Source organism: Pundamilia nyererei, unplaced genomic scaffold (genome assembly GCF_000239375.1).
Source record: "Pundamilia nyererei isolate P.nyererei 1_Seehausen unplaced genomic scaffold, PunNye1.0 scaffold00007, whole genome shotgun sequence".
NCBI lineage: Eukaryota > Metazoa > Chordata > Actinopteri > Cichliformes > Cichlidae > Pundamilia > Pundamilia nyererei.
This window is the reverse complement of record NW_005187408.1, coordinates 5,837,034-5,852,258: the sequence shown is the minus strand read 5'-3', so window position 1 is coordinate 5,852,258 and position 15,225 is coordinate 5,837,034. Positions and strand designations below refer to the sequence as shown.

Genomic DNA, 15,225 nt, shown 5'->3' with positions numbered 1-15,225 from the left:
ACGAATCAATTCTTTACAAATCCTACCATGTGGATTCATGGATTTTTTTTTCACATTCTGTCTCTCACAGTTGAAGTGTACCTCTGGTGCAAATTACTGGCCTCTGTCATCATTTTAGGAGGGGGAACTTGCACAATCGGTGGCTGACTAAATACTTTTTTGCCCCACTGTATCTTAGGAAAGACTGTGTGTCAAGGGATAATAATGGCTGAATGCTACCATCCTGATAGCTGTTGTTAATGCCAGAAATAAAAGACGTTACATTTTAGACAACATAGCAGTTAATAATGAATATATTAAAATAATCACAATTTGCTTTTTATGATATAGATTAGAGGTGTCATACCTGAATTTTAAAAAATATTTTGCTTTTTCACTTTTCCTCAGTTCACTCCTTGTACACGATGATTGTTTTCAAATAACTAACTACTAGCTAAAAACCTGGCATGGTGTGCAGTGTGTCCTTAAAAAATTTGAGGAACTGGAGCAGTTCGTGCAGTGACTTTGAGGATCTTGTTAAAATTAATTATGCATGGAGAAAAGTACAGTGAGATTTTAACCCACCGTGCAATACCTAAAAAACTATCTACTGCAGATGAAAAGTGTCCAAAAAGCATGTTATTAAGAAAGAGGAAAAAATTTTGTTTGGAGCTGCATTTCAGCCAGTGGTCATGTCAGATTTTGATCTGCAAAGCATCTGAATGGCAATGGCTTCATTTTGTTTTTATCATGGCAGTGATCCCAAACACTTTGCCAATCTATTAAAGCATACCTGGATAGAAAATAACAAACTGGAACACTAACAGTCATGGATTGGCCTCTCCAGAGCAACATTCTCCTCAACATTACTGAAGCAGTGTGGGATCGTCTTGATAGAGGCTGTATTGAAGAATACAGATGGGCTTACCAAATATTGACTCTGAGGCTATTAAAACACTAACCTTCAGTGATTTCTCAGGGCCACACTTTCTAACAAACACCCCTTCGCTCTCCAAACAGTCTCCATTGATGACATTGAATCGGTTCGAAAGGGCCGCCACTCTGAGGGCCTTAAAAAATACACCGATGCCAGCGTTGAAGACCTCTGCTTCTCCATCATCTTCAAGGGGCGCAAGAAGAATCTCGACCTGATGGCAGAATCTCCGGAAGATGTAAATAAGTGGGTCAGCAGCCTGGAGAAGATCATCAACAACATGCACAACCTCAGTAACCAGAAGAAGAGTGAACAGTATCCTTAGCAAACTCCTAAATAGAGAAATGTGTTTGCATGTTTTTGTGCGTAATACATCAAATCCTTACATCTGAATGCCAGCTGGATATTCAGCTGCATACGTAAGGCTGACAAGAATGGCGACAACATGATGACACTAAAGGAGGTGAAACACTTCTTGAGGCAGATCAATGTTGAGGTTGATGATTCATACGCAGCGGACCTTTTTAAGGTGAGACCTTGTCAGCAAATTACAAAATATATCTTTGAAATTCACTGTTAATCTTTCATAAAATGTTAGATCTGGTTAAATAATTCACTGATTGTGTTGCACAGAAATGTGACACATCCAATTCAGACACCCTGGAAGGCGAAGAGATCAAGCATTTCTACGAGATGCTGACACGCCGTGAGGAGATTGATGTCATTTATGGGAAATATGCTCAAACAGAGGGTCAGATGAGCGACAGAGACCTGCTGAACTTTCTGCTGAACGAGCAGCGGGAGCAGGCGACTGCAGAGGACGCCCATAGGCTGATTGAGAAATATGAAGTGGATAAAACAGGTAGACTTACTCTGGACACCAGGGAATGATACAATTATAGTAACCATATTATTAAAGCTTTAACTCAACTGTGTTATACACAATTTTCCACTCAACACTTTCATCCATTTGTGTCACAGCAAAGCAGAACAATTGCATGACCAAAGATGGCTTCCTGATGTACCTGCAGCAGGACGACGGCTGTATTTTGAACCCAGCCCACAGATCTGTGTATCAGGACATGAACCAGCCCCTCAACCATTACTACATCTCCTCCTCACACAACACATACCTGATGGCAGACCAACTCAAAGGGCCAAGCAGCACAGAAGCCTACATAAAGTAAATTTTGCAGAATTACTTTTATACCGACAGCATTAAACAAAGGTGAAATAGAAGCATGGAATAAATGTGCTACTTTGGATAGATGTTTTTTTTTTATCATATTAATGGCTTATTTTTTAAAAATATGCATCAGCCTCCAGGTAGACTGAACTGAAGTTCTGCCATGCCTGCTTTAGACCACCCTAGTAGTTCCTAGGCCTTTATAAAATACTGTTTTGGGATCCAGGAGTTTTTGGTGGAACAGAAGTCACAGCGCAGGAATCTCTCTATTTTCACAGGCAAAGTTCATGAGTTTCAGGGATGTAAAATCACTAATTGGTCATGAATGTTTTCTTTGCTTGCAGAGCGCTGATGAAGAGTTGCCGATGCGTGGAGCTGGACTGTTGGGACGGGCCTAATGGAGAACCTGTTATTTACCATGGCCATACGCTCACATCCAAAGTGCTCTTCAAAGATGTTATCAAAGCCATCAAAGACTACGCCTTCAAAGTTCGTGAGATATTCACTGACTTTGGATGTTTTACTCTGCCTATATTGGAGACCGCATTGAATTCCCAGCCCTTTCCTCGCCTTAACACATTAGAAACTGGAAAAGGTCTGAAGTTCACCTTCACATTGTTCCCTTTGTTTTCCAGACTTCCCAGTACCCAGTGATTCTGTCTCTGGAGAACCATTGTACAGTTGAGCAACAGAAGCTTATGGCCCGTCATTTGGTCTTCTTCCTGGGTGACGCTCTGGTCAAAAAGCCTCTGGGTGACACCATGCCAACTAACTTCCCATCACCTGAGGTGTGGAACCCATTATCTGTATTCAATGACATACGATATATCATCTTGGGATCCTTACCCTAATAAAAAAAAATTACCAAAGGAAGACCACCCCTTAACATTTTCATTCCTAACACGCTACTGTGCCAGATTTCTCACTTTGCTGTTTTCCTTAACGTGACCCAAGTTTTGTTTAGGAAACAAAGCTAATGTGATACAAGACATCATCGATCTATAGCCTCAGATAAAGCTTGTCTCACTTTGCACCTACTGAGTAGCTAATGATTTGCTGTAACAGCTGAGTGAGTGTGTTTGAGACAACACCTTGTTTGATAACAGAGACTTCTAGTGAACAGAATTTAGTCTCCAAATACAATACAATACAATAATAAATGCTAGAAACAGATTTACATGTCATACATGAAATAAGTGTTGATCACCTACAACCCAGCCACAATGCTGATTCCCACTGACTGGGTTCTTATGTGTATAAAGCTCACCTGTCCACAGAAACAATTTTTTTCCATTCCAACCTCTCCACAGGAGAATCGGTGAATATGATCTAGAAAACACCATCCCCACAGTCAAGCACGGAGGTGGAAGCTTTATGCTTGGGGCTGTTTTTCTGCTAAGGGTACAGAATGACTTCACTTCATTGAGGGGCCAATGGACAGAGCCATATATCATTAAATCTTGGATGACAACCTCCTTCCCTGAATATTTATAAAAAATATATATATAAGTATGGGTCATGGATGGGTCTTCCAGCATGACCCAGCATTCAAATCAGTGACCAAAACCATTATGTCAAGGCAACAAATAAGTGGCTAAAGAATAAGCACATTAGCTCACGGAGAGGCCTACCCAGTCTCCAGACCTCAGTCCTTCAGAAAAGCTGGAGAGGGAGCTGAAAGTTTGAGTTGCCAAAAAGCTAAAATTTCAGGTAAGAAAATCCCCAAAAGTGGGCGTAGGGTTTTCAGTGCGAGAAACGTTTGGTCACTCATTGGGAGTGGGAGAAAAGTAAATCCAGATAACCAGAATCAACTTTTTGGGAAGAAAGCTAAAAGATTTAGAGCGTGTTTGTAAAGATGAATGCCAAAACCCCTGCTGAGACAACTACAAGAACCTAAGTACTAAGTCATGTTTTGGTTGAGGATAAAAAGGGATTAAAAACATCCCTCAATGACGGCTGAATCAGTTTCTAACTTCTGCTTATTGTACTTTTTCTGGATTTTTTAAATAACAGTCTGTCCCTTTCCATTAAAAGAAACTAGCATAAAGATTACAGATTGTTCATTTCCTTGTAAGTACGCAAACTTACAAATTCGGCAGGGGTCTCAAATCATTATTTCCCCCACTTTTATGTGTTACTTTGGGAATTTGCTGCAAAATTATTGGAAGACCTTGACAACTGAAAAAGACAAGAAATAGAGAGAGAGAGAGGAAATAAATTTTTTTTAAAAATTCAGCTCCCATGAAGTGGATGCCTGTGGCATTTTCAGCCTCAACACAAATTTAAGTTATGCTTTAGTCTGTTGGCTGTTTGGAGGGTGACTATCAGGAACGCAGTCTGTGTTGTCACAAAGTTAAATGTGTGCCTTTCTATATTAAGCAAAGCAACTTTGATTTCCAAAGCACAGCACCTTAAGTGTTAGAAATGACACAACAAAACACATTTTGTGTCTCTTTGTAGGCACTTAAGGGAAAGTTCCTCATCAAGGGAAAACGACTGAACAAACTGGATTCGATCTTCACCAATAACAACGTGATAGAGGATGGCACCGTGTCTGAGGAGGACGAAGCTGCAGAGTGTAAGGAGAATAGCCAGAAAGAAAAACCAAAGGTGTGCCAAAGGCTCTTTACTCATTTACAAGAAATTGAAATAACAATTTTCAGTTTCAGATTTCACGTTTGTCTCTCTGTTCTTGTTTCAGAAATCAAATATCAAACTCGACAAAGAGCTCTCAGACATCGTCATCTACTGTAAGAGCGTGCACTTTAACAGCTTTGAACACGCCAGAGAAAACCAGGCCTTCTATGAAATGTCGTCCTTCAAGGAGAGTAAAGCATTCAACCTGGCTGAGACCTCAGGTAAACGCACGCTGCATTAACTCTCTTTGCTGTCATGCTAGAACTCACAGTTTAAAAAAACCATTTGCTTTAACTTGTTGTAGCTACTGCCTTCATGCACCACAACATGGACAAACTCAGCAGGATCTACCCTGCTGGCTCCAGAACCGACTCCTCCAACTATAATCCGGTGCCCATGTGGAACGTTGGCTGCCAGATAGGTGTGCTCCAATACGCAGCAAGCAAACTAACGTAAACCAATTAAAACTAATGAAACAGTTTGATGCTTTTTCCTCTTTGATTTGGTTTTTAGTGGCGTTGAACTTCCAGACTAACTCCAAGGAGATGCACTTAAACCAGGGACGGTTTCTGATGAACGGCTTCTGCGGCTACATCCTGAAACCTGAATTTCAGAGAAACCTGTCCTCTCAGTTTAACCCCAACACACTTACCGAAGGGTCGTGGCTGAAGAAGAAGATCTTTCATGTCATGGTGGGAGTTTTTTCCAGAAAGATAAGCCTATATTAGAGGTTAACGGTGTCCTGTGGAATTTCCTTTTAAAAGAAAACAAAGTTCACAAAGTTTACAGTATGTGTAGTGTCAACTTGCTAATGAGCTTTAATCATTTCCCCTAGCTCTGGCCTAGAAGTTTGAATCCTTTTATCTTTGTTTGCCAGCTTGCAGCTATTTAAGGGAATTTTAACACAATCATTGGCTGAATAGTTAGTGACATAACCTATCTTGAAAAGAGGAGCTACTTTTAATGTTTTTTAATCCTCAAGTCCTTTTATTACATTTTGTATTTCTAGTTATGATCTGCACAGTAGCTAGTAGCACTTAAAATAAAGAAAGTGGATTTTTAGCCTTTTTTAACAACTGATTATGCCACCACTTGATAAACAGATTAATCATCATGCTGGTGGTGAAAGCATCGAAGCGTGCTGTGGAAGCTGGACATCATGCTGTAGATATCTAATCAAATCTGAACGTAGACTGTAGTCGGACTGTCACGTGATCGCGTCTGTGCATTTTTGTCTCACAATTCAACAGGTGATCTCAGCTCAGCAGTTACCTAAAATCAACAAGGAAAAGCAAAAATCCATTGTAGACCCTCTGGTCAAGGTGGAGATCCATGGTGTCCAGGCAGACAATGCCAGCAAGGAAACACATCACATTGAAAATAATGGTGAGCGTTATATGTGCAAGTATAGCATAAGTGCACTTACTTGTCAAACACTTTTTCAAAGAATTTAGAAAAACACAGATATTCGTCCTTGCAGGATTCAACCCTATGTGGAATAAGAAATTCCAGTTTGACATCAGTGTGCCAGAGCTGGCCTTGGTGCGATTTCTGTTGGAGGACCACGACACAGCATCGCAGAACGATTTTATCGGGCAGTACTGTCTGCCACTCACCAGCGTACAGAACGGTAAGAAAGCTCACAGATTTGATGAAGCTAACACGATAAAGCAACGCGACACCAACTCAGAGTTAGCAACAATCTAATTTTCGAAGAGGCCGATGACTGAAATGGTCTGTGCGGTAATTAAAATATGGAAGTGTTAAGACAGTATCCTCTCTTTTCAGTGCTCGCTCACAGCTTTGACTTTCTTTGTGCACTATTATCACATTATTATCTTCTTTAGTTCCACTTTAAACATACTTTTTCTCCCTTATTTAATTCTTCTGTGTGGACCGCAACAAAACAGAAATTAAACAGATACAAATTCATGTAAATCATAGCTCAAGTGATTGTTTTGCATCTTTTTTTGTGCTACGCTTCATGAAACAGCTTCTCATTTTGCCGACAAAGCTCACGCTCGCTTCCTGTTTTCCAGGATATCGCCATGTCCCGGTGCTCAACAAGAGAGGGGACAACATTTCTTCTGCCAGTCTGTTTGTGCACCTCATGCTCCTGGATGCCCCGTAGGCCTGTTTGCAAAAAGAAAACCAAACCAACTTCACGTCTTTTGTAAATTCTAATGGAATTTAAAACCCAGATTTTAAAGCTAAATAACTTGACTCTAGTTTTCGTTTTGTTTTTTTACATACCACAGCTGCTGACTCACAAGTGTCTGACACTTTTAGGTCATTGTATAATTTTAGCTTTTTAAAAGCCGGTTTGGTGGAGAGCCTTTAAAGTGACAAAGAAAGAATGAAGTGAATGAGAGGAAAAGTAGCCAACTATATTCACCATTCTCTGGAGAAGTTTAATAATTAATGTGCATTATTATGTGAGTTTTGTGTGAATCCCACCTGAAACATACTAGATTCTCAGCAGCTTTACGGGATAGTCTTATGAGACTTGATTTAAACTTTGTCCATCTTGATGCCATAAGAGTGATAATGACAATGTTGATAGCAAGTGACATGGTATGTCTGTGTGCTTCTGTCCTTTCATTATGAATGCATTATGAATGCTCCCAGCATTGTATATAGAAGATTTTCAAGATGGTGCCTGAAACAAGTTCTAATATTTTGTGTCATGGTTTATTTGTGTCTTCCATTGCTCTACAGCATTTTTACAGTTCACACATTTTTGCACTAGCTCTTGAATTAAACCACTCCCCGAATCCCCGGTCAATGGTTTTCTGTTTATTCACTGCATTTGTGATTCAGATAAAATGCTAGCAAAACATCATCTCAGTATGATCTACATGAAATGAAAAAAAAATATACAGATAAATATAAAGCAGAATAATTAAAAAAAATAATCTTAGAAATGTCAGTCACGTCCTTTAAATTATTACAAGTTACATTCATGGTCATAATCATAAATACCATTTGTTAAATCTAAACAACTTGGGATGTTGGTCGATTTTTTTTTTACCCCTCTGACAGCAAAACAAAATATTGAGATGAAGGTCAGAAGCTAAAATGCTGCCGTATAGTTTGGTTTACAAGCGGATTTCTCAGCAGACAGGCTGGAGATGTGTGATTCCTTCTCAGAAAATTCCTGCTTTCTTCTTTAAATCATTCTGGCGCCACTTTGGCAAGCGCTGGAAGTCTGCGCGAGTAGTACTGAGCAGGTTCTCAAAGTCCAGGTCAGATAAATAATCCTGCCAATCGGAGCACAGAGGATGGGAAACGGTTAGACTGACCTCTGCTGTACACAGAGCTCTAGGCACAGACAATGGCAAGGCCTCCCACCCTTTCTTGGAAAGCCCCATATTGTCTCTTTGTAGTGTTTTTGTGTCTTTTTGTGGTTGTTCATGACTCGCTAGAAGCATTTTATGCGGCTCTGCAGTCACTTTTAATCTCTTCGTAGTCACTTTTCATCCATTTGCAGCTGTTTAGTGACCTTTTCAGTTGATGATTAAAATAGCTTCATTTATATTACTACATGTTAATCCAAATTCAGAGCAATGAAAGAATCCCATCTGATGGAAATAATACTTTTAACTTGCTAACTAGTGCATATTATGTTTTTGTGTATGCTAAACAACATATCACACGATTGGTGGCTGTGGAGTTTTGACTTGAAATGGCAGTACAGTCACAAAAATCTGCTTTGCTGCAGGTAAACATACTAAATAGGTGTCGAATCATATTGAAGTCTTTTTTATGGTGACGTGATTAATTTTACTAAAAAAAACCCCCCAAAACAATAACTTCTAAATTGTAATTGTCATGATTAGACGTCACTTTTAAAGGTGTTAATTAATGCCCTGAGAAGGATGTTAAACAATAATCAAATGCTGATTTTTACCATTTATAATTGATCTGCACACACACCTCTTTCTGGGTGGGATCCACTCCTTCTGGTAGCTCGTCTGGAGTCTTGTTGACGAGGAGCTCAGGGTCAAAAAACCTTCCAGCTCCAGAAGAGGACAAGGAACTAGCAGAGGAGGAGGACATCCCAGACTGGGGTCTTGTAGGACTAGAGGGTCTGGGGAAAAAATCTGTTTCATCTTGGAAGTAGGCCTTGTTGGGTGGCGGAGAAGTTAGGGGGCCCCCAGGTGCTCTGTAACCACCCCCACCTCCCCCAACGGGAGTCTTGTTCAGCTTAGTGTTCTTCAGGTCCTGCAGCCACGAAAGAGAAGTTTTACAGAAGCAGTTTCACAAAAAAACAAAGGTAAACCTCCGAGATGTAGACATTCACAGGTTAGCAACACTACTATATATGACATTAAAGATGTTAGTAGGTATTACAGCTGTGATATTAGCACATCAGTGTGAGTCACTTACTAGAGTGATCTGTGAGATAGATGTTGAATCACTCAGCTTGTTTTTCATCTCCTCATAGGAGTTGCCTCCCTGTTCAGAAGATCAACGGAACCAAGATTCGTCACAGTAAAGGTTAGTATTCGTGCAGTGACTTTTTCATCTTCAATTAATCCATTGAATCATCCACTTGTGTTTGTAAGTTGTTCCTAGCTTCTGAGATGATTAAATCAATTGATTGCATGTTATTGTAATGGGAATTTGTAATGCCTTGATCATGCTTTCTATGGGATCCCAGAAAGATGAAAGGGGAAACTGTTATAAACTCACGCTCCACTTGTGGGGATCCCACGCGTTGAACCATCCGGTGAAGGTGGGCGGCTCGTATCCCTGTTTGACAAAGACGATGGGCGTGTCAGGGTCACGTCCAGCCGGGTGAGTTCTCAGGTAATCCCGCGCGCTGTTCAACGCCTCTTTGGTCTCATACTCATAGGAGGAGTTACCGATCCACAAGAAAAGCTGAGATTCAGAGACAAAAAACAAGAAAAAGAGACAAATTACTCAAAGAGTCTGCTGCGTAAGTTGCCAAAAACTGAGCTTTAGGCCTGATTCTGTCTTTCCGTGTGAAGTATTACATAAATAACCTTGAGCTGAGTCACTACCACCAGTATAGATTAATTAGAAACCATAGCAGGAGGAAACAATAAGCTTGTGTAATACAGTATAGTGTTTGTTTCATATCTATCAGTTAATGTGCAGTGAGTTTCACAATCTTCCTGATGAGATGCTCATAAACAGGAAGCAGGCCCCAAATCAACGGCAGGGTCTGACTGATTTCAGCTCCTTTGATTGCTTACCTCTTCCCAGGTGTCCAGCAACATGACGTCATCTTCATCTAGGTCACACTGGGCGAAATCATCCACCTCAGTAATCTTAAAGCGCCCCGTCTGATTGGAGCATTCGAACAGCCGGGGACTGTGAAGCGGCTCCTCCCTCTCAAATCTGAAATGACACAGGCCGTCCTGTCGTAACAGCAGATAATGTTCCCTCTCTCTCTCTCTCACTCTCTCTCTGTGTATGATGACATTGGGCATATTCCACTGACCTTGGTATAAAAATAATCCAGGCAGATTTAATGTAAGCTTGGAAATGGTTCAAAATATGATTAAAGGGCCTTTTTGGATGAATCCTGAAGTCCTTGCTAATTTGTTATTACTGGCTATATTTTTACTTTCTGGACCCAGATTGAGTGCCCTTCATTGTAAATACTTGACTGCTGGAGTGTGTTGTTAAGCGAAAAGCCAAAAATATCCTATTTTTGTCACAATATGCAAAAGCGATGCTGCCATTAAAATATTTTACCTCCTGTCACTGGCATAGGAGCCCTTTCCACCCAAAGCTATCCAGAATTCAGCAGGTTCCTGGCCCTCCATCACCACCCGCTTCTCATGCCTGGACAGCACATCAGACATCGCTTTCCCCATCTCTCTCTCATCCCCATTACAGCCCTGGGATAGAAGCAGAAATCAGGGGGGAAATGGTTTTAATGTGTCAAATGCAAACTAAACTAATATTCATGTTATTTCAAAGCCTGCTACACAGCCCCATGATGCATACCTTTCCATACCACAGGTAGGAGATATTGTCAGTTTTCAGCAGGAAGACGTCATTGGAGCTTAGAGAAGCGGCCCTGGCCACCACCTCTGTGGCTTTAGTATTCAGCTCATTAGTCCCTCTCACCTGGAAGAGCCTGGCATCTTTGGCAGGGTTAACCACACCAGGTCGACCTGTTCCTCCCTTTAGACACACACACATTGAGTTTCCAGTTTCTTTCAACTTTTATTTAAAGCTTTGATCGATCTATTTTTGCATCATGGATACTTTTATTGTATCCATGTAAAACTCATTTTTAATTTAGATTTTGCTGGATTACTTCCATGTGTCATAATTTCACACACAAACCATACAGATATTTTACTTTTAGTCGTTGGTGAGAATTTCTAATCCAGTTAAGAATTATTTTCAGTGTGAAAATCATAAAATCATACCTCAAAAATGATAAGTTTGCCTTTGAAAATAGCCAGGAAGTGGCGCGGCTCCTTTCCCATGACCACTCTGACCTGAACTGGGGCTCCATTGTACTTGTTATCAATATTGACAGCCTGGAAGGCGCTTGCTGCAATCTCATCGCTTGTGGCATGGCGTCCCTGAAGTAACAAAGAAAAGACGTTTACACATTGAAGGTGCTTGTCAGTTTTCCAGAAGCAGGAGGAAATGGAGAACAAGGAAGCATAGATTGGTTTGACACTGACCTGCCACATGTAGAGTATGTACTGCTGCTGGCCTGCTCTTTTATATGAATACAGCACCAAGTAGCAGTCTCCTCCATAAAACTGCCCGTAGGTTTTTGGGTCTATTTCAGCCAGTTCCAAATTCTCAATGCACCACACCTGACACAGGCAAACAACAGCTCAAACAACACGCAACAATGCAACTGAAGTCTGAAAAGTATCTGCACTGTGTTTGTCTGTATTCGTAGATTCCTGCATATGTTTTCCCACCTTAACGTCTCCTGATGCATCGTCCACCATGCGGTACTGTGCTGCCAGTTCAGGGCGCGCGTGGAGCTCCATCACGTCAAACTTTCCGTCGTCGACCTTAGCTGTGCGGACACAAAATGTTCAGACTTAATGATGAACAGCATAATATCAGCAAATAAGATTAAATAGCATATCAAGAGATAATATGTTAACTGTGCTGGAATTTATTTTGAAGAAGTGGATTGAGCAGTAGATTTGAAGAGGCTACCTATCTTTCCAACGTTGTGTGTGGTACCCAGGCCCTGAGTTTGGTCTCTGTCTGTCCAGGATTTGAACAGGTGCTTAAAGATTGCTGACTCTGCTCCCTCAGCCATCACCTCCACAGTGGTGCTGGCTGGGTACTTTTTTGCTTTAATGTAGCTCTGTAGGAAAAGATTGATGGACAAAGCTTGTAATGAAAAACATCTCCAAAAAAGCACATAAAAACTGAGATAATCCCCTCAAGCCATGCGATCCTTGGAAAAGAATAAAACGATGAATTTATATTTATCCAAAATCATTTAAGGAGAAAGAGGATTAAAATTTACACAATTAATTTATAAGACAGAACAGGAGGCACTAAGAGATCCTATACAGTCATTCTGTATACTCACCAGTGCCCGATTCATAGCTCCTTGTCGCTCTTCTTTGGAGGCCTTCTTTCCTTTCCAGACCATCACACTAGACCCTTTGTTGTCCAGAATGAAACAGTCCTGAAACCCCAAAAGAAAAAAAACATTGAAACTGAACCACTTTTCTTTTTTAATACTAGCATCTAGGGAACATTCTCAAAGAGTGAACACTAATTACCGAGGATTTCAGAAGATCTTGTGTCAGAGGTTGTTTGGCCACTTCTTGAATCACTAGATTCCCACTATTGTCATAAACGCTGAGGAAGAAAATCAGGAAAAATGGGTGTGATATTGGTAAATAGTTGAAATCAATTTCTACAGTTTTGTGTGATCAATGCAGTGGAAGCATAATGTACTTACTGGTAGAGTCGGACACTGTTTTTCTGCGCACTATCAGGCACATCATCGGAAGTGGCCTCCTTCAGCTGTGCCGGTTTTGGTCCGAGCACAGTCGTCAGGAATTTCATGAGCTCGGGCGAGCTCCGCTCATCTCCTCCCTCCACAACACCGATCTGAGCGCGACCTCCGCGTTCCCTGTCCCGGATGTCCTGAGCCAACAAGACCGCCTGGAAAGACGGAGGGAGAAACAAAGACACAAAAGTGAAAACTGTTCGCTCAGTGACAACAGCGACTAAAAGGTTCATGTGTTACACAAAAATCTACACTATCACTGTAAAAGAACTGGTTGTTATATAGTACACATATCTCATTCAAACACATGCACTTTTTCTGTGCCTAATGTTTATCTAACATTGATACTCAGGGTTCAGTATTTTGCCCAAGGAAACTTTTGCATGCAGACGGGAGCAGGCGGAGATCAAACCACCTGTTTTACCTGATGAGCTAAAAGGTAAATGGACTGATTCTTATATAGCGCTTTTCAAAATAAATAAAAAATAGCTGTTGGTTTATCCTTTTCTGTTGTTGCCATTCCTTCCTAACTCTTCTTGCATGCATGTTTCCAATTTCACAGACAACTGGAAGCTTACTGCTAAAGGCAGTGGTGTACATTATTGAAGATCCACAGCCGACAGGTTTCAAGAATTAAAAAAAAAATCACTTTACAGACACTTTCAGTGCTCCTTAATTTTCCAAGGGTTTGCCACAGTGGATGGATGCACGTTTGATTTGGCACACCTTCTATGTCCTTCCTAATGCAACCGAGGCCCTGAGTTCATAAAATTCACTTGACACACAAGAATAAATTAAATTAGTCATTAGTCAATCTAGTCATTCTCCCTTTGTCAGAAACAGCCTTAGTGCAGACATATTTTATCACCTTTCTGTTCGTAAAATGTTAAATTTCTTTCCTCTTTCCCACTTTGCTTCCACGGTGTGTATTTTTCATGAGATCTGACTACTTCTCGTGCCGCTGCTTATTGTAACCAATCAGTGCAGAGGATTACCTTGAGCTTCTCTCTTCTGTTGCTCTGGGGACCGTTCCACTGCACTATAGCTTTCCCGATATCCAGAAGAAATATATCTCCTTTGTTAAAGCTGCTCCATGACACCTCCACCTGCATGGAAAAACACACACAAACGCAAACACAGTGGAGAGTTGAATAACTGATTGTGCTTCATTCAAACGGACAGTACACTCCGTCTGAAACAATACAGCGTATTAATTAATCACACTCTCATACCACCCCTCGGGCAATTAACACCTACACAGACAGCTACGACAACAAGACATAATCTGTTTAAGGAGGGGTGCCAACACCTCTCTGTAGCGTGACTGTGTGAAGCCACTGATAGCAGCAGAGGGAGGCAGGGAGTAAGACTCTCGTAAAGCCTTTCATATCCCTTTAATTTGTTTTCTGAATACCTCTGTTGCTGTGACATCCTTCCTCCCTTTGACATGCAGCAGTCGCAGGACGTTGTAGGCGTTTGTTTCAACGTGGTTGAAACCTGAGGCCACTCCACCCTTCTTGTAGCTGTGGAGAGAGAAGTTTACTTTACCAAAGTTCAAGTGCAATAAAAATATAAACCCAGTGACTTGAAACTGAATGGACATTTAAAAAAATAAAAAATTTAAGGGACCTTTTTTTTTTTTTTCGTTTTGTTTTTTTTCCTTAAGGTTGTATAACCATAAAGCAAACATGCAACTAAAGGTTAAAGGTTAATAAATTGGGCAAGAGAAATTGGTGTTTTTTAATGCTAGGCCTCAGAAAACAAGTGTGTTTTGTGTCATAATCATTTCATAGAGGCGGATTAGTGTTGTAAGCCATGACTCAGGAAGATTACAACATAAGTGTGTGTGTTTTTGTGTGTGTATAGGAGAGACTCATTCCCTTGAGTATATCACCATCCCCCTTTCGTTCAAACACCAGCTGCCTTCATCGGGAACTCACATCAGGCCATTTTTGAAGTAACTCCTGAACCGCGGTGACTCGTAGCCCTGCACCTCCCTGTACTGGACCGGACTCCCACCCAGGTACTCGTCCAGCTGGGTGACGTAGATGGCAGCAGCACCTTGTTCATCCTGAGAGGAGGTTCTTCCAACCCAGTAGTGGATATCAGCAGACTGGCGGGAGCCTTTATTCTCACTTATCTGATGATAATAATGAAAAGCATGAGAGGTGACACATATATGAGATATATGTATATATATTTATATATCTCATGAAATCACCCAGTTTTTTACTCACATATAGAACTATGTAACAGTCTCCCTCAAAGAAATTGCCAAAGGCCTGAGGTGGAACGGGATCCATTTGCATTTTCTGAGTAAAGAAAACAACCATTTAGACCTCAAACAAATATGAGATTTCAACATGCCGCAGCTCTACATAAAGCTCAGCAGTGTGGACAACAATGTCAACAACATAGGGTGCGTGTAATGCGTTTTAGACTCACATTGACGGTCCATATCTGAAGGCCTGGCTTTCGGCGGACATTTTTAAATGCATTATT

The 15,225-nt window shown here is 40.9% G+C and overlaps 2 protein-coding genes across 3 annotated transcripts in view; one reads left to right on the top strand and one right to left on the bottom strand.

Annotated features, from left to right (window-relative positions):
- The window catches only part of plcd1a (phospholipase C, delta 1a), a 15,393-nt gene extending 7,882 nt beyond the window's left edge, over positions 1-7,511 (top strand). For both annotated transcript variants that reach the window (XM_005722697.1, XM_005722695.2), the window contains exons 3-15: positions 1,000-1,228; positions 1,313-1,442; positions 1,547-1,775; positions 1,895-2,096; positions 2,444-2,588; positions 2,735-2,887; positions 4,560-4,709; positions 4,801-4,957; positions 5,041-5,157; positions 5,250-5,428; positions 5,987-6,122; positions 6,217-6,366; positions 6,776-7,511. In XM_005722697.1, the coding sequence (XP_005722754.1) occupies positions 1,000-1,228; positions 1,313-1,442; positions 1,547-1,775; positions 1,895-2,096; positions 2,444-2,588; positions 2,735-2,887; positions 4,560-4,709; positions 4,801-4,957; positions 5,041-5,157; positions 5,250-5,428; positions 5,987-6,122; positions 6,217-6,366; positions 6,776-6,867 (2,069 nt within the window). In that variant the 3' untranslated portion in view covers positions 6,868-7,511. The remainder of the gene's footprint in view (positions 1-999; positions 1,229-1,312; positions 1,443-1,546; positions 1,776-1,894; positions 2,097-2,443; positions 2,589-2,734; positions 2,888-4,559; positions 4,710-4,800; positions 4,958-5,040; positions 5,158-5,249; positions 5,429-5,986; positions 6,123-6,216; positions 6,367-6,775) is intronic.
- A 5-nt stretch (positions 7,512-7,516) lies between these two features.
- Positions 7,517-15,225, bottom strand: vill (villin-like). Its single transcript, XM_013915865.1, has 18 exons — positions 15,169-15,225; positions 14,961-15,035; positions 14,664-14,863; positions 14,138-14,246; positions 13,719-13,829; positions 12,673-12,878; positions 12,491-12,569; positions 12,295-12,393; positions 11,910-12,063; positions 11,663-11,763; positions 11,414-11,551; positions 11,150-11,308; positions 10,719-10,898; positions 10,464-10,609; positions 9,959-10,103; positions 9,432-9,620; positions 8,673-8,960; positions 7,517-7,996 (listed from the first exon to the last, which is right to left on the bottom strand). The coding sequence occupies exons 2-18, from the start codon at positions 15,030-15,032 to the stop codon at positions 7,883-7,885; spliced, it is 2,490 nt and encodes an 829-aa protein (XP_013771319.1). The 5' UTR covers positions 15,033-15,035; positions 15,169-15,225; the 3' UTR covers positions 7,517-7,882.

Bases quoted from the DNA above. Each gene is read 5' to 3' on its own strand.
- vill (XM_013915865.1), bottom strand. From the start codon at position 15,032: ATGCAAATGGATCCCGTTCCACCTCAGGCCTTTGGCAATTTCTTTGAG. The intron at 11,764-11,909 runs GTAGCCTCTTCA...GTGTCCGCACAG, and splicing joins ACACAACGTTGGAAAGATAG to CTAAGGTCGACGACGGAAAG. The intron at 11,309-11,413 runs GTCAGTGTCAAA...TTGTTACTTCAG, and splicing joins ACATACTCTACATGTGGCAG to GGACGCCATGCCACAAGCGA.